This window comes from Trachurus trachurus (assembly GCF_905171665.1).
Source record: "Trachurus trachurus genome assembly, chromosome: 15".
Taxonomy (NCBI): domain Eukaryota; kingdom Metazoa; phylum Chordata; class Actinopteri; order Carangiformes; family Carangidae; genus Trachurus; species Trachurus trachurus.
Genome location: NC_139906.1, coordinates 20,402,104 through 20,423,950, shown reverse-complemented (window position 1 = coordinate 20,423,950; position 21,847 = coordinate 20,402,104). Strand labels below are relative to the sequence as shown.

The 21,847-nt window shown below is 43.6% G+C and overlaps 2 protein-coding genes across 5 annotated transcripts in view; one reads left to right on the top strand and one right to left on the bottom strand.

The window, feature by feature from the left end:
* Positions 1-74: 74 nt before the first annotated feature.
* Positions 75-8,495, top strand: nolc1 (nucleolar and coiled-body phosphoprotein 1). 2 transcript variants are annotated; one of them, XM_083988430.1, is made up of 14 exons: positions 75-243; positions 587-642; positions 1,217-1,377; positions 1,489-1,592; positions 1,700-1,811; positions 1,940-2,067; positions 2,195-2,321; positions 4,093-4,230; positions 4,303-4,377; positions 4,477-4,830; positions 5,035-6,354; positions 6,524-6,654; positions 6,765-6,848; positions 6,950-8,495. In XM_083988430.1, the coding sequence occupies exons 1-14, from the start codon at positions 133-135 to the stop codon at positions 7,106-7,108; spliced, it is 3,060 nt and encodes a 1,019-aa protein (XP_083844556.1). In that variant the 5' UTR covers positions 75-132; the 3' UTR covers positions 7,109-8,495. The 2 variants fall into 2 exon arrangements, with proteins under 2 accessions (XP_083844556.1, XP_083844557.1); XM_083988431.1 differs by lacking the exons at positions 75-243; positions 587-642 and having other exon boundaries at positions 2,195-2,325; positions 4,096-4,230.
* Positions 8,496-11,569: 3,074 nt separating this feature from the next.
* micu1 (mitochondrial calcium uptake 1) overlaps positions 11,570-21,847 on the bottom strand; it is a 31,121-nt gene continuing 20,843 nt past the window's right edge. Inside the window, exons 8-13 of one of the 3 annotated variants that reach the window (XM_083987605.1) lie at positions 19,463-19,545; positions 18,796-18,996; positions 16,777-16,914; positions 15,104-15,212; positions 12,919-13,008; positions 11,570-12,748 (exon numbers count right to left, since the gene is read on the bottom strand). In XM_083987605.1, the coding sequence (XP_083843731.1) occupies positions 12,588-12,748; positions 12,919-13,008; positions 15,104-15,212; positions 16,777-16,914; positions 18,796-18,996; positions 19,463-19,545 (782 nt within the window). In that variant the 3' untranslated portion in view covers positions 11,570-12,587. The remainder of the gene's footprint in view (positions 12,749-12,918; positions 13,009-15,103; positions 15,213-16,776; positions 16,915-18,795; positions 18,997-19,462; positions 19,546-21,847) is intronic. The other 2 variants (XM_083987607.1, XM_083987606.1) reach the window with 2 other exon arrangements.

Genomic DNA, 21,847 nt, shown 5'->3' with positions numbered 1-21,847 from the left:
TTTAAAAATGTGGCGTGGATTTTCTTTTTTATCAATGGGGTGACCCATCCAGTCGCAGAGGCGTGTAACGACGTCGTCATTACGCGCCAAGTTCCGGGCACTTTCTTCCTTTCCAGAAGGAGCGTGGTGAAGATGGCGGCGCAGAAGTCGGTGCCGAGCGACCTGTACAAATGCGTATATTCATTTCTGCGCGAAAACAAGTTCACGAAGGCGGCGGAGCAGTTCCTGAAGCAGACAAAAGTGGTAGGTGGCTCTTGTTGTAGCGTGGTCAACTACCAGGATGCACTGTCTGTCTCCACGCACCTCGAGTGGAAGTTGTCCACGCAGGGAGAGCCTGCACGAGGAGTGAACCTACAGCTAACGTGACGCCGGGGAGGGCAACACGTGTAGAGGCTCACGCACAGCCTGTGTGTCCGCTGCCCACCTGGTCTAAATTATACTAATTACTGTTAACATTAAAAAAAAAATTTTAAAAAGCAAAAGGGGATTCATATTGTTTTTTGCGTTATTGGAAACTTGAAACTAACTTAAACTGTAAAACAGGAGGTAACTGGCTAAGTTGGTGCTCCATGTGTTTTCTTAACAGGCTCCACAGGATGAAAACGAAGAAAATCTGGTGAACATCTTCGATTTCTGGGTCAAGTGAGTTGTTTGTTGTCCTCATATCAGTCCATTTAATGCTTGCATTTGTTAACTTCATACTAATATCGACAAATCTGGAAAAACATGACCAAGCCACTGTGGGGTCTTCGACAGTGCAAATGTCGACGCATATTATATAAGTTATGTCTGCCTAGACGTCGATGTCAGACTGTTGGCTTAGCACACTTACATTTGTGGATGAGATTTATTTCTTATACAATTGAAATGTACTTTAAAGGCAAACCTAATAAGTGGCACATGGGCACAGTTAAAATGGCTTCTTGACCAATTTAACAATTAGTTAAATGCACATGATTAATGTCAGTGGGAATTACACTGACATTAATCATGTGCATTTGCCTTGTTAAAACATAAATGTATACAGTCATCCGAGTTGCTGTTCCAATATCCTTATGCTTACACACTGAAGCTGACATCAGTGTACCATCCTATGTTCAGCTTGAGGAGAGAGCGCTAGTTTAAATTTCAACTATATTTCTGTCATTTTACAATTGCCTTATGAGGTCTGTTTTAGAATGGGTTCTCACTTTAATATCACTATGGGTCTAATTAGATCGCCTGAGGCTAAGAAACGAAAAGCAACTCCCAGTAAGAAGGCTCCAAATGGCCCATCGGCCAAGAAAGCAAAAACCACCACAGAGAGCTCCAGCAGTGAAGAGTCCAGCAGTGAGGATGAAGAAGCTGCTGCAAAACCAACAAAGGCAGCCCCTGCAGGTAACAGCAATGTGTTTGATTAAGAGATTAGACATGGCAAGTTGAATTCTTTCACTGACGTGCCTTCTAGAAACCTACAGCATTATGATTTCTGTATATTTGATTTAACAGCCAAAGCAGTGCCTGCTAAACCAGCAGCAGCTGCTAAAGCTGCATCCAGCAGCAGTGAGGACTCCAGTGACTCTGAGGAGGAGAAGAAGAAGGCCCCTGCAAAGGTAGGAGGAGGACTTGAAACTTAAGATGCAACTCACGTCTAGCCATCGCTGTGGGGTTTAGGAAAGTAAGGTCAGTGCTGTTATTTAAATGTTGTTTCTGTTTGCAGGCTGCTGTGAAACCAGTCGCTGCTGCTCCTGCTGGGAGGAAGAAAGACAGCAGCTCTAGCAGTGAAGAATCTGACTCTGAGGATGAGCAGCCTGCTAAAGCCCCTGCAACAAGTTAGTTTATTACCAAATGTCATTAATACTGTGGGATGGAGCTGTTTTTATCTGTCAACTAAAATGAAGCCAATCAAAATATGTATTTTAATCTAATAAATAACTCTAATAATAACTCTGATCAATAGAACCTAAGGCAGGTGCAGTCACAGCAACCAAACCAGCTGCTGCTGCTAAAGGTGCAGGTCAGAAAAAGCAGGAGAGCAGCAGCTCTGAGGACAGCTCCTCAGATTCTGAAGATGAAGCACCAGCTAAGGTTTGTGCAAGAATCTGAACACAACTCAGTGTTGTTCTATGGTCTAATTGTCCTAACTTCACAGTGTAGAAAAATGTCAAACATGCTTGGTCAAATACTGATTGTTGTACCTCATATTTCCTGATAGGCTCCAGTCAAACCCGCTCCAGTCAAAGTCACCCCAGTTAAGCCTGCTGCAGCTACTGCAGCTAAATCGAGCAGTGAAGACGATTCTTCAGAAGATGAGGCTCCTCCCAGCAAAAAAACCAAAGCAGGTATGTTTTTTTTTTTTTTTTTTTTTTAACTTTGCTGTATGTCAATAGGTATGCACAATGGCTTGGACACAGAAATAACCCAGCATTGCCTCGTTACCAAAGATGTGTGACACAGAACACTAGGAAACCTTTCATATGTATTCTGTAGGATAGAGAGTCTGACCTGTCATCTTTTCGCCATTGAGAAAATGGTCTGATTTTTCTATCTGGAAAGTGCAAAAATATGTTGATACTTGTGACCAGCGTCGGAAATAAGCGGAGGCCATGGGCCATTTGGCCCCAAATTTGACCAAGAATGCCCCCAAAAATCATGATCCTGGGGCCAAAATTGCCCCCAAATTACCTCCGGGGGCATTTCCGGAGCAACGACATGCTAAGCGGCAGCACCAGCAGTAGCAGTGTTGCCGCTGGCTTTCTTTTTCCTTTTTTTTTTTTTTCACCCGCGGTCGGGTTGAGAATTAATTAACGCTCATGAGTCCGGCTGTGTTGGGTCCGAGATTCAACGAGCCGGTCTGGTTTTACCGTTACTACAGGCAGTATGCCCGTTTATCACCAATAAACACAGTAGAGGAGGGTGAGTGACTGAGCTCAGGCTGTCAGGGGGTCTCTGATGCAGAGAGAGAGAGACCTGCCGTGCCGTGTAAAAAAACAATAAAAAGTGTCACGACTTCCTGTATCTGGCCCTTCAAAATAAAAGCCCCATAGTCTTTCATATTAATTTTGAGACACGGCTCCAAAGGTTTGTTTGTTTTTTCCTGCGACCAATCGACCAAGGCTAATTTTTGGGGGCAGCCCTAGAAGTGATTTAAATGCCATATCCAATACATACCATTCAATTTTATTTCATGACATTTATGTCAAAGATACAGGAGAGTGATAATACACACATAGAAGCCAATAAAATCTCTTGTTCAATATCTCATGACTGATGAAAAATTTGCTGTGTTGAGTGCAGTAGAATTTTGATGCATTGCAATGCATCGCAATGCATCGGAGAATCGAATCGAATCGTTACCTGCTGAATCGTAATCGAATTGAATCGTGAGGGCAGTGCCAATGCACACCCCTACTATGAGTATTAGTCAGGGTCTTATGCAGAATAATTCAGTTATACAAAGATTAGACTACTGGGGATTTTTGTGGGGCCTACTGGGTGCTGCATGGGCCCCTAGAATTATCATCACCTTTCTCCCCTATACAACGGCCCTGGCTGCTCACCCCAGAACGACTGTTGAGTTCACAACAGCCCCCCCACATCGCCCAGCCCTACCTACCAGTGATATTCTCATATTACTGGTAATATCTAATATCTAATATTGACCAACCATAACTTTATATAACCCATTATTTATAACGTTTATATAGACTATGATAGGTGTATATATAGCTTAGTTTATGTTTTTGTGTGTGTATATATATATATATATATATATATATATATATATATATATATATATATATATATATATATATATATATATATATATATATATATATATATATGAAATGGCCCCCAAATATTTTGAAAATGCCCCCACTTTTTGGACTGTGGGGGCCAAAATTGCCCCCAAAATATTTTCTTAATTTCGTACCCTGCTTGTGACCACCAATTACAATGTTGACCTATGATAATCCCCGCTCACCAATACTTGTTTGTTCTTACCTGTGTCTGGTTTCATCTCTCTCATCCAAGAGCTGATCGCCTTGTCCAACCTGGCACGATCCTGTGTTTTGTATAATGATGCTGAACAACCTTCCTCTGTCTTGTCAGGAGCCTACAGTGCAGTTCCACCTCCTGCTTCAATCCAGAAAGCACCAGCTGCACCAGCAGCCAGCAAGGCCAAGGACGGCGACTCCTCAGACAGCAGTGATGACAGCAGTGATGAGGAGGAAGAAAAGAAAGTAGCTGGTAAGAGGTGCTCAGCTTTCTCAGGTTGAACTATTGAGTGCACATATCTAACAGCACTGTAATTGTTCACAGCAAAACCAACACCGGTAAAGACCGCAACTCCCAAACCTGCTGCAAAGAAACAGGAGTCCAGCTCTGAGAGCTCAGGTAATGATCAGGATTCAGCTTGGTCATTTTTTATGTGGAGTTGACTACTGCAGAATGTGTGATGACGTACATTTTTCTTCATGCATATGATCTTTCTAGACTCAAGCTCAGATGAAGAGGAGGGAAAGAAGCCTGCAGCCAAAGTCACCCCAGCTAAAGCAGCCCCAGTCAAACCTGCTGCTGCCAAGGCTGCACCTGCTAAAAAGGCCGACTCTGATGAAGACTCATCCAGTTCAGAGGAGGAAGAAGAGGTGAAGAAACCCGCAGCAAAAGTGACTCCGGCTAAGGCTGCCCCAGCTAAACCTGTTGCAGCCAAAGCCACACCTGCTAAAGAAGACTCCTCAGAGGAGGATTCCAGTTCAGACGAAGAGGAGACGGCTGTGAAGAAGGCTCCAGCAAAACCTGCACCTGCCAAGGCTGCTCCAGCTAAAAAAGCTGAGTCTTCATCTTCAGGTAAAAGAGGCCAAAAAACATGTGCATTCAGCATTCCTTTAAGATGGATTTTTATTTTGTGAACCCGTTTGCCTGTTTTGCTAGATCAAGGCCAGAATTTCCAATCCATCAAGAGTACTGTCAGTTATTACCTAAATATAATTTCTACCTCCTCCTCTGCTTTGCTGCATTCATTTCAAATGTTTTTTCCCCCTTTTATCTCAGATTCAGACAGTAGCTCTGAAGATGAGGCTCCAGCAAAACCTGCCACTAAGACTGCAGCTCCACCCAAACCTGCCGCTGTCTCCAAACCCCCAGCCAAGAAAGCAGAGAGCAGCTCTGATAGTGAGGAGTCCTCTGAGGATGAGGAAGAGACAGCGAAAGCCAAGCCATCAGCTAAGCCAGCAGCAGCAGCCTCAAAGCCTGCCACTCCAGTTGCAAAACCTGCAGCAGCAGAGAGCAGCTCAGACTCTGACTCCTCTGAAGATGAGGAGCAACCAGCTAAAGCCAAGCCTGCTGGAGCTAAACCTGCTACCCCGGCTTCAAAGCCTGCTACTCCTGCAGCCAAGCCTGCAGCAGCAGAGAGCAGCTCAGACTCTGACTCCTCCTCTGAAGATGAAGAACCAGTCAAGTCTAAACCTGCGGCAGCTAAACCAGCTACCCCAGCCTCAAAGCCTGCGACTCCTGCAGCCAAACCTGCAGCAGCAGAGAGCAGCTCAGACTCAGATTCTTCATCTGAAGATGAACAACCAATCAAGGCTAAACCTGCGGCAGCTAAACCAGCCACCCCAGCCTCAAAACCTGCTACTCCTGCAGCTAAAGCTGCAGCAAAACCTGCAGCTAAAGCTGCAGCAGCAGCGAGTAGCTCAGAATCTGACTCCTCTTCTGAAGATGAAGAACCAGTCAAGGCTAAAGCTGCAGCGTCTAAGCCAGCAACCCCAGCCTCAAAGCCTGCTACTCCTGCAGCCAAACCTGCTGCAGCAGAGAGCAGCTCAGACTCTGACAGCTCAGAGGAGGAGGAGGCCCCTAAGGCTGCAGCCAAGAAACAAGCTCCAGCAACAGTAGCAGCCAAGAAGCCTGCAGCTGCAGCCAAGGCTCCTGCCGACTCCAGTGACGACAGCTCCAGTGATGAGGAGGAGCCAAAGAAGGCCGCACCAACACCCAAACCTGCTGTTACAAAGGCAGCTGCTGCTCCAAAAAAGAAGGCTGAGAGCAGCTCTGAATCCTCAGATAGCTCTGATTCTGAGACAGAGGCCAAGTCCACCCCTGCTAAGCCTGCAGTCGCCAACGGCAAGGCAGCAACACCCAAGACAGCCAGTGCAGCCAAGGCCCCAGCAAAGGCAGAAGAGTCCTCCTCCAGTGACAGTAGCTCTGAAGAGGAGGAAGACGCAAAAGTGAAAGTAAAAAAACCTGCGACCCCTGCAACGGCAAAGACGACCCCAGCAGCCAAAGCTAAAGAGAGCAGCAGTTCCTCAGAGAGTTCGTCCGATGAGGAGGAAGCACCACGGAAAGCAGCCACAGCTCCCACCACCCCCACAACAAATGGTATATCACAAACAAACACTCAACGTAATGTGGTCAATTAACAGGGAGAGTGACGCACTCAGAGCCCTTACTCTGCTTTTATAGGCCTTTAACGTTACATGTAGTTTATCTCAACACTTGCTGAGTTCACTGCTACAACTGATCTCCTACTTGTCTCCAATGCATACAGGTACCAACGGAAAGAGAAAAAGAGATGACGAGTCATCATCAGAAAGTGAAGAGGATGAAACAGAAGTGACAACACCCCAAAACAAGAAAGCAACAACGACACCTCAGACTTTCCCTAAAGCCAATAAGAAGGTAAGATGTTTTTTTGTTTTTTTAAACGACTCTGTCGCATTCATGTTCAGCCGATGGCACCTGGGAAAAAGTGATCGTTTTCATGACAGGAAATAACTTGTGTTTTTCAGTCTACCAACGTACCGTTCCGTAGAATAAGAGAGGAAGATGTAAACGTGGACCCCCGTCTTGCAGACAACTCTTTTAATGCAAAGGTGAGTTCAGCCACCATCTATGCAGCAGCAGCAGTGGATACTAAGATTGCTGATTTGACAGAATAATTAACCGTCATGTTCATTTGTCTTTGTGATTCCAGTATGGAGCCAGAGGGGACTGGGGGGAGAAAGCCAACGACGTACTCAAATTCACAAAAGGCAAGTCATTCCGGCACGAAAAGACGAAGAAGAAGAGGGGAAGCTACCGCGGCGGTGCCATCTCCACCACAATCAACTCTATTAAGTTTGACAGTGAGTGAGCACCGTCTCACAGTGGTCACCGACACCTGAACTGTACTGTACCTACGTGATGAGGACTATCATTCGCCTGCTTCTTCCCTCTGTATCCAGTCCCTCTGTCATCATCACCCAGCAGCAGCAGCACTGACGGCAAACTGTGACCTGCAGAGCTGAGCTGCCTCTTCCTCCTAGTTAGCTGCCCCTGCTTTGTAATGGACACAGTTTGTTTGATCTCTATGTCGGCAGGAGAGAGATGTATCCAACTGTGACTTCAGACTGTACTGGTTGACATCCATGTGACATTATACTTATAGCCACTAGGTGGCTGCAGGCCACCTGGAAAAGGTTTAAAGCCAATGAGTGTGTTGGGCCCCTTTTTTCTTCTTCCTCTTTGTTAACCTGAGCTTTACTGTCAAATGACAAATGTCATTTTTTGGTAACATGAATTCCCCCCCCCCATCTTTGTATGAATGGTTGCCAGCCATCCCATCAGATTATTCTGTGTTTAAAAAGGCTAATGGGTTTTGTAATGGATCACATGGATTCTTGAAGTGTGTTTGGTTGTTTGTTAATTTTTATGTGGCTACATTTAAATGTGGGGAGGGTTTGCGCTTGGGCTTTTTCTCTTATTACACAAAAAGCATTTAGTGAGTAGAACTGAGTTTTATACTATGTATTTATTAAGTTTTATTCCATATCAACATGTAGGACCTCATGTTTCTTCCCATGTTTTTCTCAAGTCATTTTGCTTTGAAACTATCGTTTCTTCTGTTGTAATGATGCCCCTGCCAGCCCCTCCCTATTTTGTTCATCTGTGGTCTTGAGTTAATTATACAAACATGAGCCATGATTCATTTTATTTCAATTTTTTGAATTTTGGAATGAACAATTTTTTTTTTATTACCTTGTCTTGTAGCTGTATTTAGAAAGCTAACAGATTAAATGTTTTTGCTGCGATTTGAATTTTATTTTCTGTCTTTACTTCAAATTGACCATGTCTTCAGTTAGAACGGGCTCTGTTCACCGTTCATTTATATGTGACTCACAGAAACGGGCCGTCCTGTCGGCATCCACACATTACGAGCTGCTTGGTCTCAGATGTGTCATTAATCCTCGTTGAAAACAAACTGTAAAATTAAGGCAGCAGCTCCTTTTGTGCTTTAAAAATTTGATCTTACTCTGACTCAGAAAATCAACTTCAATGTCTCATCAAAGCCACTAGATGGCAGTCAGGCCTCTCTGCTTCAGCACTGTATGATTTGAGTTGTAAATGTGCATAGTACCTGATGACAGTTAGGAGGGTGGCTGCTGTGTCCACGCCTTGGTCAGCCGTCCCTGCTGTTTGTTTTCTGCAGTGAACATGGGTTCATGTGATACATTTTCCATTTCAACATAAATGAAGCAGAAGTCAGGAATTTTAAACAGTTGAGGGCTGCACCTTTTAAAGGGCTATTTTGCCAATTTAACTCACACTTAAAACTGGGAAATACAATGAGACATTCAATATAAAAATGGCAAAAAGAACAATGTACACTCACAAGCATCTAAGCCAAATCAAATATATTGCTGATTAGGTCACCATAACATCATCAGGGCTTTTATCCTAGGCACTCCAAAATGTTCTTAATAAATCACCCATATCTCTACATATTGGTAGCCATCGATTCCAGTGTCTATTGAACTCCAACACAGCACACCTCACTCTACTTAGCTGATGACCTGAACCAAATCATATTTAATGAGGAAAAAACGGGATTATTCCACCATTTTTGATTTCTAAACTCTTCCTAAGTTTAAAAAGTTGTGTTGTGTTGTGAACTTGTTTTCTTTGCATTATACAACGTCTGAAAATACCAGATTTTTTTTGTTATTTTGACCTGTTGCCATTTTCTGCAAATAAATGTTCTAAATGACAATATTTTTATTTCTAATCTGGGAGAAATTTTGTCAGTAGGTTATAGAATGAAACAAAAGTGTTCATTTTACTCAAACACATACCTATGAATAGTAAAACCAGAGGAACCGATCATTTTGAAGTGGTTCTCTTAATTTTTTCCAGAGCTCTATATATATACACATACAGTATATACACACACACACACATATATACAGTACAGGCCAAAAGTTTGGACACACCTTCTCATTCAATGTGTTTCCTTTATTCTCACTGAAGGCACCAAAACTATGAATGAACACATGTGGAATTAACAAAAAAAGTGTGAAATAACTAAAAACACGTCTTTTCTTCTTTGTCTTATCTTTCTTCTTTTCTTCTTCCTCTCCTTCTTCCTCCCCCTCCTCTATCTCTGACCCCTCCAATTCTAGTTTCTTCAAAGTAGCCACCCTTCGCTCTGATTACTGCTTTTTGCTCTTGGCATTCTCTTGATGAGCTTCAAGAGGTGAACCTGACCTGAACATGGTTTTCACTTCACACCTGTGTGCCTTGTCAGGGTTCATTAGTGGAATTTCAGTGAGAATCTACAATGTAAATAGTCATGAAAATAAAGGAAATGCATTGAGTGTGTCCAAACTTTTGGCCTGTACTGTATATATATAGTTAAATAACAGAAGTACTCACCAAGTAAAGTAACATGAGCTGTGTGTAGAAATGGGTGAACTGTCCCTTTAAGTAACCTCTTTATCATGTATTTGTTGTCAGCTTTATGTTCATACATTTATTTGGCCTCATTAATCTGTAAACACATTTCAGTTCACTGTTAGAATGATAACACCAGGTTTGCCTCAGGAATACAGAGTGCTGCGCCGTCTCTGCTGTCTGATGTGCATTTCACAGCACAGCAGTGGCAGCTTGATTTGGTTTTAACAGCTCCTGTCACTCCACACTCATACAAATCAAAGATAGGTGGTTGTCTCCATTTGGTTGTAAAAACTGGAGGGGGGGGGGGGGTATAAGATCAGCGTCCATATAGGGATTTTTAAGCAAAATGTCAGTATATGTGCCCTAATACGTGGAAAACTGCAAAATCATGAACTTTGATAAAAGGACAAGGCTAATTTACCCAACTGCTCCATGAATTACACCCTTGGCTTCCACATATGTAAGAATGGAAGGTTGCTCTTTAGCATTAACTAACAATATATGACAGATGGCACAACATGACATGTGGCTCAATGAAGCACACACTCATTGTATTCAGTGTGAGGGTGGGGGGGTCTAATGCCTATGCATTCAGAAGAACAGCACATGCCCTGTCCCTACACTTCATGTGTACGCACACTGAGCAAATGTTGTGCACATTTCTGCGCCTGTACATAAAGCAGTGTTGACTTAGGAGGGAGGTCTGCAGCCACTCCAAATCCACTCTCCTCTCACAGCTCTGACAACAGTTAACCACCGAGTGTAGCTCCAGAGCTCAACAAGCAGGGAGACCTGTCGGAGCGTGCCTGCTCGGGGTTTACATGGCTGACCTGCTGAGGAGGAGGGCGTGCTGCACAGCTACTGCAGAGCTGTTACTGGGCAATTTTTCACTGCGAGAGAGGCTCGATGCATTCGGGGGCAACGCTGCTGCTTGGCTGCGTGCTGTCGACTATGAAATCACCCCGGGCCACAGGAGCCTTCATTGAGCTATGGGGAAGCAGAGTTAAAGGGTTTTGATTTGTTATTAGTGCTGGAAAAAGTTAGTTAAATAAATTCAGTGAACAGAAAATAATTCTTTCAAGTAGATCAGTTCCACATTTCTGTGTGCACACCACTTTTCTGTTTTATACCTTTATTTATTTTGGATTATTGAAGTGTTTTTTGTTTTGTTTTATACCTTACCTTTATTAAACATATAAAGGCTGTTGAGCTGACGTCACCTTCAGCTGTGGGAAAATTTAATTAGCATAGCCTATAATTTTTTTTCAGACATTGCATTGAGTCATTAATTTTTCAGTTAATTAACAATCAACAGATTAATGGTCCATGGAAATAACTCATAGTCTCACCAGTGGAGAAAGTGCTGCACAACAGATGAGATGTTTGTGACATGAGAATGAATAACTGTGGTCACCCAGAGAAAACCATGCATCTTCAAATTAGTTGAATAGGAGTTAATGAATAATAATGGCTTGAGAAAATGATCCCACTGGATTAGTTCAGAATTCATTTTCACAACGCTGAACACAATTAGCTGGAGAAAAGTTGACATTTTGGAGATATGTGGCTTTCACTGGACGGCGACTTAATGTTTAAGACGGGAGAGTTTTGAAAGAAGTCTGGCGAGGAATACTGATGAAGGGCCCTTCAACCTAATCTGTGGCCGGCAATCACTCCTGAGCACCACTTCCCTCTGTCAGCTGCAATGTGAGTGAGGAGCGAGCCAGCTCGTCTCAGGCCAATGCAGCACAGTGCGCGGAGGGGCTGCAGGACAATCTTTTAATGGGCAGCAGAGGCCGAGGACTGCCCATCCTGTCCATTTCAATTAGACTAAACTGCTGACTGCTCTTGCATACACATACACACACACACACACACACACACTCACACATTACCATATTTTCTTCTGGCACACACTCAGAGCTACTGCATACAATCAACCATGCATTTTTTTTTTTGCCTAAAAATGTTACACCACATTTGATTACTCATGACAGATGACTTCCTCGGTGCCCCACAGATTAGTCGTGCTAATCCTCCACTGCGCTTTCCTCAGAGTCAGAATGTGAAAATGAGAACATGGCAGGACAACAATTCAACTCGCAAGTCGAGCAGAACAGTCGTTTAGAAATAAAGCTTAATCAGTTTTACATTATTAAAACATCTTTAATAGAGCATTTTCTTTTTACCATCCATCTTATATAAAGTGTTTCAGTGAGCAATAATAATAATTGGGAGAATACACACTTTGAACAGTACACTGCAGAGCAAAAGACAAATATCATTGATCTTCTATGGGACAAAAATGAGAGTAAAGTTGCAGCTGGAGCTAGTGGACTGAATGAAGGAGGTGCTAACGAGATTACAGACTTCTGCTCTCTGTCCCGGCACAGAAATAATGAAGGTTCTGTCGTCAATGTAGAAAGGACGTACTGAGGCAATTATGCAGCTGAAGGTCGAATTAGATCGATTCTGCTTCTTGGACTTGGCTTTTTGCAGTAAAACATGTTTAACACAGATATAGAAGTGCCATTTTTAACATTGACACTGCATTCCTCTAAAGAATATGGCAAAAAAAAAAAAATTACATATGCACAAGTTTGATTGCATATTTTAAAATATACAAAATAGTCACAATGCCTAGGGGAGGCACACTAGAGAAGCCCGTCAGGACACACAGTGCTGTGTCAGCAAGCTTCACTCACTGTATTGATAGCCTGAACTACAGCGACATGTGTTAATGATCGATGAGGCCCCTCGGAGCTGCAGCCCTAATGAGTTTGTTGCATTAATTGTCCATTTAAAATCTATTGAAGGTGAATGCTGATGACGCGTTTGTTGCTTTATTCACATGCTGTCTCTCTCTCACACACACACTCGCGCCTTGTCTCTTGTCTCCATTATGTCTTTGGAGTGGCGAAGTCCCAGGCGGTGTCCTGGGCACACTTCCACATGGCACGCACCAGCCGAGTGAAGCCCATGTCCTTGGGTTTCTCCAGCCCGCGCATCAGCCGCTGCTTCATGATGGCGATGAATTCCTTATTACTGAGCTCTCCGTTCCCTGAGGAAGACAGACAGAGGGGAGAAGGATGACGGACAAGGGGAAAGGAGGTGATGAAATAATAGAGGGGGAGGAAGTAAGAGGATTTATTGGTGATTTCCATCTGTCAGCGGGGGCATCATTTGGCAGGGGGCTTGGGAGAGCTTGCGATGAAGCCGTCAGCTTCTTACCATCACAGTCGAACAGGGCGAACACCACGTCGCACACGTGGTCCGACAGCTCCACCTTGGCCACGGTGCGGGCCACCTGCTTCATGGTAACTGGGACACAGAGAGAGAGAGAGAGAGAGACAGACAAGAGAGATTGAGAAAGAGAGCAATGGTGTGTGACAAACTCATATGAGTCAGCTCATAAATGGCCCATGTGGAGGAGAGCGTGCGTGAGTGCGAACTGCTTTTGGATCGATAGCAGGCTGGGCTCCCGTTCACCGGGGCGACGATCTGATAGACAGGAGACAGAGAGCGAAGGGGCTGAGAGGGCGGAGGAGGAGGAGCAGACGTGTCAGAACATCCAGCACGGATGAGACTGGATGAGAGGAATAGAAAATAGACGGAGGGTGGGAGGGCACAGAGGTGTACTGAGTAAAAAAAGAAAAGAAAAAGGAAATTAAGACACGGGGAGAGGAAAAAGCCTCAGGGTAATTTCAGTAAAACATATACATGACAAAAAGATGAAAAGTCTCAACCATAATTATCGATCACTTGGCTTCAAAGGCAACGGAGGAGCATGAAAAGAGGAGAGGGTTAGGATGATATATATCTTATATATATATACGTATATCAATTATTAGCTGGCTTCATTTCTACCTTTAAAAACGAATGAGCTGTGCCAGATAACACGCCGTCAAATGGAAAGCTTCTAAAATGGTGGAAAATCATCCGATTTGACCGTGAGATGACAGAGATAATAGAAAATGACTCAAAGAAAAGAGAAGAAAGAACTACAGGAGCTCATTTAGTCTGGACGAGCAGGAAGAAGGCTGCAGTCAATGGACAACAGAAGGATGGAGAGAGACAATTTACAGCCCATGCCTGGAAGCTCTGTGCGAACCCACACAAGCCTGACGTCTTCGAAATCCCGCCACAACACAAACATACTGACACACACACAGAAAAACTGACACGCGGCTTGTTACCGTGTAGACACGCAGCCGAAACCATGCAGTGGAAACAAGCACCTCAGGATAGACCCTCTCCCTTAAAAGCAGCAGCTGTTTCACCAGCGAATCCGAACTAATGGATATGCTGACAGAAAACATACGGAGACATTAAAAAGCTGAATCACTGCCGTTAAACCAGGGACACATCAGCTCATCAAATAATCGCCATATCACTACAGCCACAGGTTTCTTCACATTTAAAGTGCTCAACTAGGAAACCAAAGAATGTGAAGAAGCCAAGAACCACGTGTTTACAGCTGCTCATATCCATCATTATCAGAAATGCAGCAACAAAAGAAGATGGAAATAATCCTTTATAGTGTTTGACAGTGGATCTGGCTTTATTTCTGCAAAGGAGAGATGGAGGGAGAGGGAGCAGGCACACAAATGCAGGTGATAACCCCTCAGCAAGGAAACCAACGTTTATTTATTTATTTTTTATATAGTTTTCTCTTTTTGAGTGTATAAAATCTAACGACAGCTGCTCATGGCACAAAGGAAAGAAAAAACAACTACTGACTAAACTATTCAAACTAACTGAGTTTGTTTGGCTTCTCTGTAAACATGCACAGGTTGCTCCTCTGTTGTACTTCTGACGAAGTTGCTGCTCAGTGAGTGGTTGGTTTTTCCAATATTAGTTTGCTGCACCCACTGTTACCATGGTAACCACGGATGTCACCAGTTCACCCGAGACCGACATATTTTAGAGTTTTATTCTGAGATCTCTCTTTACATCAGATGTTTGATGGACTCCTAATGTTCACTGCTGTCCAGTCAACAGCCCTCAGTATTGTACACACTACACACTTCTAATGTTGAGGCGGGAGAGGAAACACAATGATGGGTCGGTTCAGTTCAGTAGAGCAGACAGTGAGCATCAATAGTCAATAGCGCTATGAAATGATCTGTCATATGTGCATGCTCGTGGTCAATGGATTAAAGCATGTGCGCTCCCTGAGGGCCTGAAGGAAGACGCCATGGATGAAAGGAGGGATGGAGAAACAGATGATGAGTGGCTGAGCTGCGATTGGGAGCGCAGCCAGGCATAAAGAGATGTGGGAGGAGGATCAGGGTGGCTGGAGTGTTAACAGCTCTGAGACGCCGAGGATGAAAGTGACAAGAGTCAAGTCTGGAGAGCAGTAATTAAAGAGCAGGAAAGAGAGAATGTCAGAGGAAAAGGGCAAGTGTGGGCGTACCTTTATCTATGGAGGCACCGGCCATGTGGTAGAAACTCAGGGCTGTGTCCACGTCATTCACATTCTTTAGGAAAGTAAAGAAATTCTCCACCTCCTCGAATGTGATTCCCTGCCAGAGAAAAGCAAATATTCAAGAAGAAAAGTTAGAGAAATATCAGGTACAAGTCATTCCTGTGGTATTTTTTTTGTTCTTTTGTTGCACAGGCCGGCAGCACAGCTATCCTGTGAAAACTCAACTAAACATTGTAATGGGCGAGAGGAGCGACTGCACCGTGTACATTTTTGGAGCAGCTCAGCAGCAGTGTGACACAAATGACAAGAAGAAGCGGGCAGAAGCTGTCGACACACATGGATGAGCGGTGAGCCATGGACCAACAGTGGAACAGACGATCTTAGACACACATGCACATACTGTACACACACACACACACACACACACACACACACACAGACAGCCACGCAGCTGTCACACTGCTGATGAGCTCATTTGTAAAGAAAGGCAAGCAGCTGTTCCTAGGCAGTAAATGACACTTCTCTCATTCGCATTACAGGTAATGGCAACACTGAGAGACACACACACACATTGGGATGGCAAGAGAGAGGTTAAACAGAAAGTGGAGAAGAGAGAGGAAGAGAGGGAGAGAGAGAAAGATGCTTACTGCAGTTTAATTCCTTAGGGAGACACAAGTCTGGCAACACCCTGCCTCATCTCTTTCTCATGCCTCGGAGGAACAGCAGCATCCTTTCATTTTCTTTTCTTTCCTCTGCTAATCACCGATTTTAACCATCAGGAGTCGCCTCATCATCGCTCAATCTGACATATGTGGCGCTTTAATGTACACCAACATGCTAATATGTGATTCTCATTAACTTAAAAAGAAAGCAGAGATGGGACTTTTTCTCCTGGAGATATAATATGCATGGGCCTAACTTCAGTCAGCTGACTGATGGTGTTCATTAAGATGTAACCGAACACAAGCTCATGCTAATCACTGGAAAAACAGGAAAAGGGACAGGCCGATCCAACATTTGGCTACAAACCCCTCTACATTCTTCCTGTTTGGTCTATCCCAGCGGAGCCATTATCCTGCCTAATGTAACGTAGCTGTAACTGGCGAAAGAACGGCTGGCCGAAGTAAAGTAGAAACTCTTTTTCTTTTGTTAGAAACCTCGCATGGCGAGAGGAAGCAAACTAATAGCTGAACAAGGAGATGTTGATTGACAGAAGAGCAAACGAGGAGTAGGATAAAGCCTGAGACAAACAAGAGTGCGATGGAGAGGTGACACCGACGGAGAAAGAGCTTATGGAGAAGCTCAGACTGAGATGGAGGACGAACTCAGAACCGGCTGCTCTGTATTTGGTCACCACAAACAGAGACAGTGGAAGGTAGAGGAGTTGGGGACGGAGAGTGTCAATGAGGTGGATAACGTCAGGCCCTGAATGTGGTGTCCTTTCCCAATGATGTATTACCTCTCAGCCAGTTTCTCTCTCACACACTCACACTGTCCCAGCACAAGCTCCTTTTCCCTCAGGCACGCACACCGTCTGTCACGCATCCTCGCATGTAGGCCAATTAGGTAAAACACTTACTCCACTACATCTTACACTATATATAACCACAGAGTACCAATCACTTATCCCAGAGTTATGTGCAAGTATGAGATTTATCTACCTGTGCATCCTTAAACATCTTCGCCAGTCCCTTCTGCATCTGCTTGAGTTTACGAGACTGGACGCCGCTGTAGGCCAACAGCATGCCTCCGAACTGTCTCTCTGTGATTCTTCCATCCATGGGGTCGTTCCTCTCGAACTGGAGGAGGGGGGAAAAAGAGAGAGTCATGAAGATTGAGTGCTATGCAGTGGGACAAACAAATGAATAGGAGGAGGAGGGGAACATGGCGAGATGGGAAACAGTAAATACTGGCGTCAGGCTTCAGGTTGAATCATGTGTGGAGCTGCTGTTGGTGACATTAAATCTACATGTGCAATTTTTTTTCTTTACTGTGTTGCGACGGAGCGTGGCTTCACAGCAGTGGGCCTGTGTGGCTGTGTCAGGTCAATCCATTCGATTTATGTCTGAGGTTGTTTGACAGCCACACGGCTTCCTCCACTACCTCTCTCTCTCTCTCTCTGCCTGTCTCTGAACGTGCCGACCTCTCAAAATGTTAATTTGTTGCACTTGCACGTAGCAGCTCATGACTAAGCCACAATAAGCCCGGAGTGAAGATTTCAGGGGTGACCCAACTATTCATAGACCCCTGGAGGATCTACCTTCAGTGAGATGCAGTGTGACCTCTGTTGTTGTGGATGATATATTACTTGGGTAGGTATTATCTCTGTGTTTAAAACACCTGTATGTTAAGCTCTGAATTCAGATTTCAATTTCACTTCTCCTAGGGTTTTCACCCAATCAGGATCTAACAAGGAGTTTGTGACATATTTTACCAGCTGTAGCTGTATCAGTGTCATCTGCCGCCTCGGAAATCAAAGAGAGAAGGCAAATGCATGTTAAAGCAGTGACAACCTTATTTGTGGCAGTATGAGTGCACTCTCTGAACACTGTAGTATCATTAAGACCTGACAGATAGTGATTTCTTTCTGGCAGATGCTCCAACTCCGGCTCCAGTCCTACTCTCGGTGTTTCAGACGAAGGCGCCTGTTACAGTTCAGCGTACGAGTTAGGCTCTACCCACACTAATTAAAAGACTAACCATATGCTCAACAACACTGATCAGTCACTGGTGCTGCAGAGAGAGGAGGTAGAACATGGCTCGTATTGCTTAAAGTTACCATCCCAGGCGGCTGGACTTACGATTTCTTTTCCAAATTGCACAACTGATAAGCACCCACCCCCTCTGTCCAATCAGGAATCCCCAAAACCATTAAATAGACCATTGCTATGTAAAACAGACCGTTCTGATTGGAGTAGCACAGAGCAGAAGAGCTATGCAGGACATTTACCTTATGTTTCATTTTTACCATCATCAAACGGCTTGGAAGTAATTGTGATGTTAGATAAATGACTTGTAACTTGTTACAGGGAGGGTGGAGGCTCTCTGCCTTCCACACTGCAGCTGAAAGCCAAACCTGCATGATCAGAGCCTCGGACCCGGTGTCACAGCTCTCATCCCTGTGGCACCGCGAGTCTGCGACACAAACATGTCCCGTAAACGTAGATGGCGGTTGCATGATTTGGCAGTTTGACTGACAGACGGACCATCCAACCAAAGTTGTCTGAGACTAATTTGATTGGTTGGCCAAATTTTGGCCCCTGCTCCTTCGTCATTGATATGTCAAATCACTTATGTCATCGATTACTGTCTAATACTTACCAGATATACTCAGATTTTTATAATTTTGCCAAAAATGAGCAGCCTGGGATGGTACCTTTAAGTGTTACAGCTTTGAGAGAGTGACACTGACCGGTGCTGACAGCAGTGAACACAGAGTATCTGTCATCCTCTACCTCTATCTATTCTCTACGCAAGACAGTAAGACTGACTTCCTCCGAGTTAGAAAGCTGTTAATTTTCATGCGTGGTCCCTGAACAGGTGCAGAGGAGACTAAGATTTAAGATTACAGCAAAGCAATAACATTCAAATTAATTAAATACACAATAGAACAGTAAACCAGTAGATGAATATTCTCAATATAACACTCTATCCGCTCATTCACTTTCCTCTTTCATTACCTCTAGTTTGAGTACATCGTGCTGCAGTTTCCTCTGAAACTCCAGGAAACTGCCGATGGTGAGTTTTCCCTTCAGGTCTTCTCCAAAGAAGTAGGTGGTGAGAGCAGAGCTGCAGCCGGCCGTCTTCAGGGTGTTTCCTGTGGTGGAGCGGTCACGGTGTCGCATGCCCATGCTGGTTTGAGAACGTATGATGCTCTGGACCTAAGGATGAAGGGGTTGCATGGTAGCTCATTTTTGTTTCGTGAAATTGTCATTTTTACTTAACATTAAGAACTATTTCTTGGTTTTTTCCTATTTCAATGCAGTCAAATTCAAAAAAGGACAAAAGTTATCTAAGAGATAGAGGTGTAACTTTTGAAACCTCTATCAAAATCATCATACTGTGAAGTATTTCAGGAACCCTTTCAGATCCAGTGGAAGATTTGCTGCAGCCTGCAGCACAGCACTTCTCATCTCCTTTTCCCTCTTAAGAAAATGCCACAGTTGTGCACAGCAGCAATACAAGGATCTACCTTTATGGACTGTCACAGTGTCTTATAGGTTACAGTAATGTAATTCTGAGCTACTATATACATTAAAGCACAGTCTAAATGTGTGGGGTTGCTGCTTTAACCTTGCGTCTCCTTGAGTTTGTGTGTGACAGCTGTTTTCTAGATGAGCTGCTAACCTGTTCAAACTCCTCCAGGTCCACCTCTCCATCGCCGTTGAGATCAAACATCTTGAAAGCAATTTCAAAATTCCTCTGGGGAGCTGAGCACAACAGGACACAGATATAAAACACACACACACAGATACACATCCTCAAATCAGTGCAGCACAATATGAAAACAGCACATCACACTGGATCGACCCAGAGGACGGCCAAAGAGTTCAATACTGACTCAGCCATTATACATCAACTGTGCAGCATCTTCAGCCTTCGTGTCACGCCCCAGTAGTGCAACATGGGGCGATGCTCTAAAGATGCTCTAAAGATGCTCCTCAGACTGCACAATGAACTAAACACAACCAGCTTCACCCTCAGCTAACACCTAACAGGGGAGCTGCAGAAGGAGACCCTGCTCTGCCAACACAAATTGCTCTAAAATACTTAGTATGCATCAGTTATGTTTCAGTTTATATCTATATTTTTTCTATTTTCTAAGCGTCTGTTACAACACCCACTTCACATCAATGACCACACGGCCAGAGTAAGTGAAATCTGTTTTTAGTACAGCATGATAACAAGGCTGAGTTCAAAGTGTCAACACCCACAACCTGATGTTGATGAAAAAGAAAACACGGGGAATGGATAGGTAGCTCTCTCTAGAAAAATGACTGCAATGCTCATTTTGCAGTTCATTCACATACATCATTTTTACTTCACAAATTCCTCTTATTGTAACTATGATCATATTTATTCTGTTTGCCTTATTAAGTTAACCTTTATAATCTATGTTTTCTACCCAATGCTGTCTGTTTTGGTACAGTGGCCTATTCTTTGTTGTCTTTAAGGACCGTATACACAAGCTATAATTTGCACACTGTTGACACTAATGATGACAGTAATACAAAGCACAGCCAAGCATTATTATTTATACACATAAATTATATGACCTTTATATGTTTAATTCCTTTAAAAGCTCCACATCTTTACTGTACACTTGCTATAAATTGAAATGCTTTGCTAATCCAACTCCTTTAACAGGAATATTAAGCTTCATCCATTCTTATCTCTCATAGGATTTAGACCACACATGAAAGCAGTAAATATCAAGCACCATGAGGCCTTAACCAATGTGTGCGTCTGTTGGGCAAAATATGTCCTCTGTACTATTTTCGTGGCTGTGTTAAATGGATTGAAACCAGCCATAAAGCATCCTGTCCTGTCTGCTTAAAAATGACTTGCCCTTGAAAACTTCCCCAGAGACTTCCTCTATATGAATGGATTATAATAAATGGTTGAGCTAAAATGGGAGAGAGAGGTTTACTAGTCATGGCAGTGGAAGGAGTCAGAGCTTTAATTTCATTATCATGAACTCTGACATATTCAGAAAAGAGGCATTCATGTGAAATGTACTCTGTGTGTCTACTCACTGACAAAGATAGGTCAAGTTCAAGATAAATAGATTCTTAGAAACACAACATCTCAAAAGCAGCTAGCTTGGTAGACTCCCATTATTAGCATTACATAACTGGAGATGATACTAAATGGCAAGGCAAATTACAAAACTGACAAATAAGATTGTTATAATGTAAATTACTGTGTTTGAACTAATGCAGTGAGAAAGCAAAGAGAAGACACAGAGGAGACATACCAACTTGATTTGTGATAACTGTAGAAGATTTTAAAGGGATAGTTCACCCTAGAATGATATTTCGCTCATTATCTACTCACCCTCATGTTGACTAAGGGCTGGAAGAATTATCAGAGTCCACCGTCCCTTCTCTGAGTTACAGGGGGTCTCGGCGTAGCAGTGAATTTCAATGCAACGGTTGCAAAGGGACACCGGAGCTCTTCGTAAAAAAACACACAAAAAAACATCCAAATACCTCCATGATGCTCGTATGTAATGTCCGTCTTGTGCTGAAGCCCCAAATTGCGTAATTGTCCCGAACAAAAATTAAATAAGTCTATATTTTAAGCTTGTTTGTAGCGGAAGCTTCTCGTCTTCTTCTTCTTCTCCTCTTCCTGGTCCGTCCAAATATCGCGTGATTCGCAGTAACCGCACTGACGCCGGCGCAAATCACGCGATATTTGGACGGACCAGGAAGAGGAGAAGAAGAAGAAGACGAGAAGCTTCCGCTACAAACAAGCTTAAAATATAGACTTATTTAATTTTTTTTCGGGACAATTACGCAATTTGGGGCTTCAGCACAAGACGGACATTACATACGAGCATCATGGAGGTATTTGGATGTTTTTTTGTGTGTGCTTTTTTACGAAGAGCTCCGGTGTCCCTTTGCAACCGTTGCATTGAAATTCACTGCTACGCCGAGACCCCCTGTAACTAAGAGAAGGGACGGTGGACTCTGATAATTTTTCCAGCCCTTAGTCAACATGAGGGTGAGT

Excerpts from the sequence above, each read along its gene's own strand:
- nolc1 (XM_083988430.1), top strand. The coding sequence starts at position 133 with ATGGCGGCGCAGAAGTCGGTGCCGAGCGACCTGTACAAATGCGTATAT. Across the intron at positions 1,812-1,939 it reads TGCTAAAGCCCCTGCAACAA|AACCTAAGGCAGGTGCAGTC; the intron begins GTTAGTTTATTA and ends TCTGATCAATAG. Across the intron at positions 6,849-6,949 it reads ACAACTCTTTTAATGCAAAG|TATGGAGCCAGAGGGGACTG; the intron begins GTGAGTTCAGCC and ends TTGTGATTCCAG.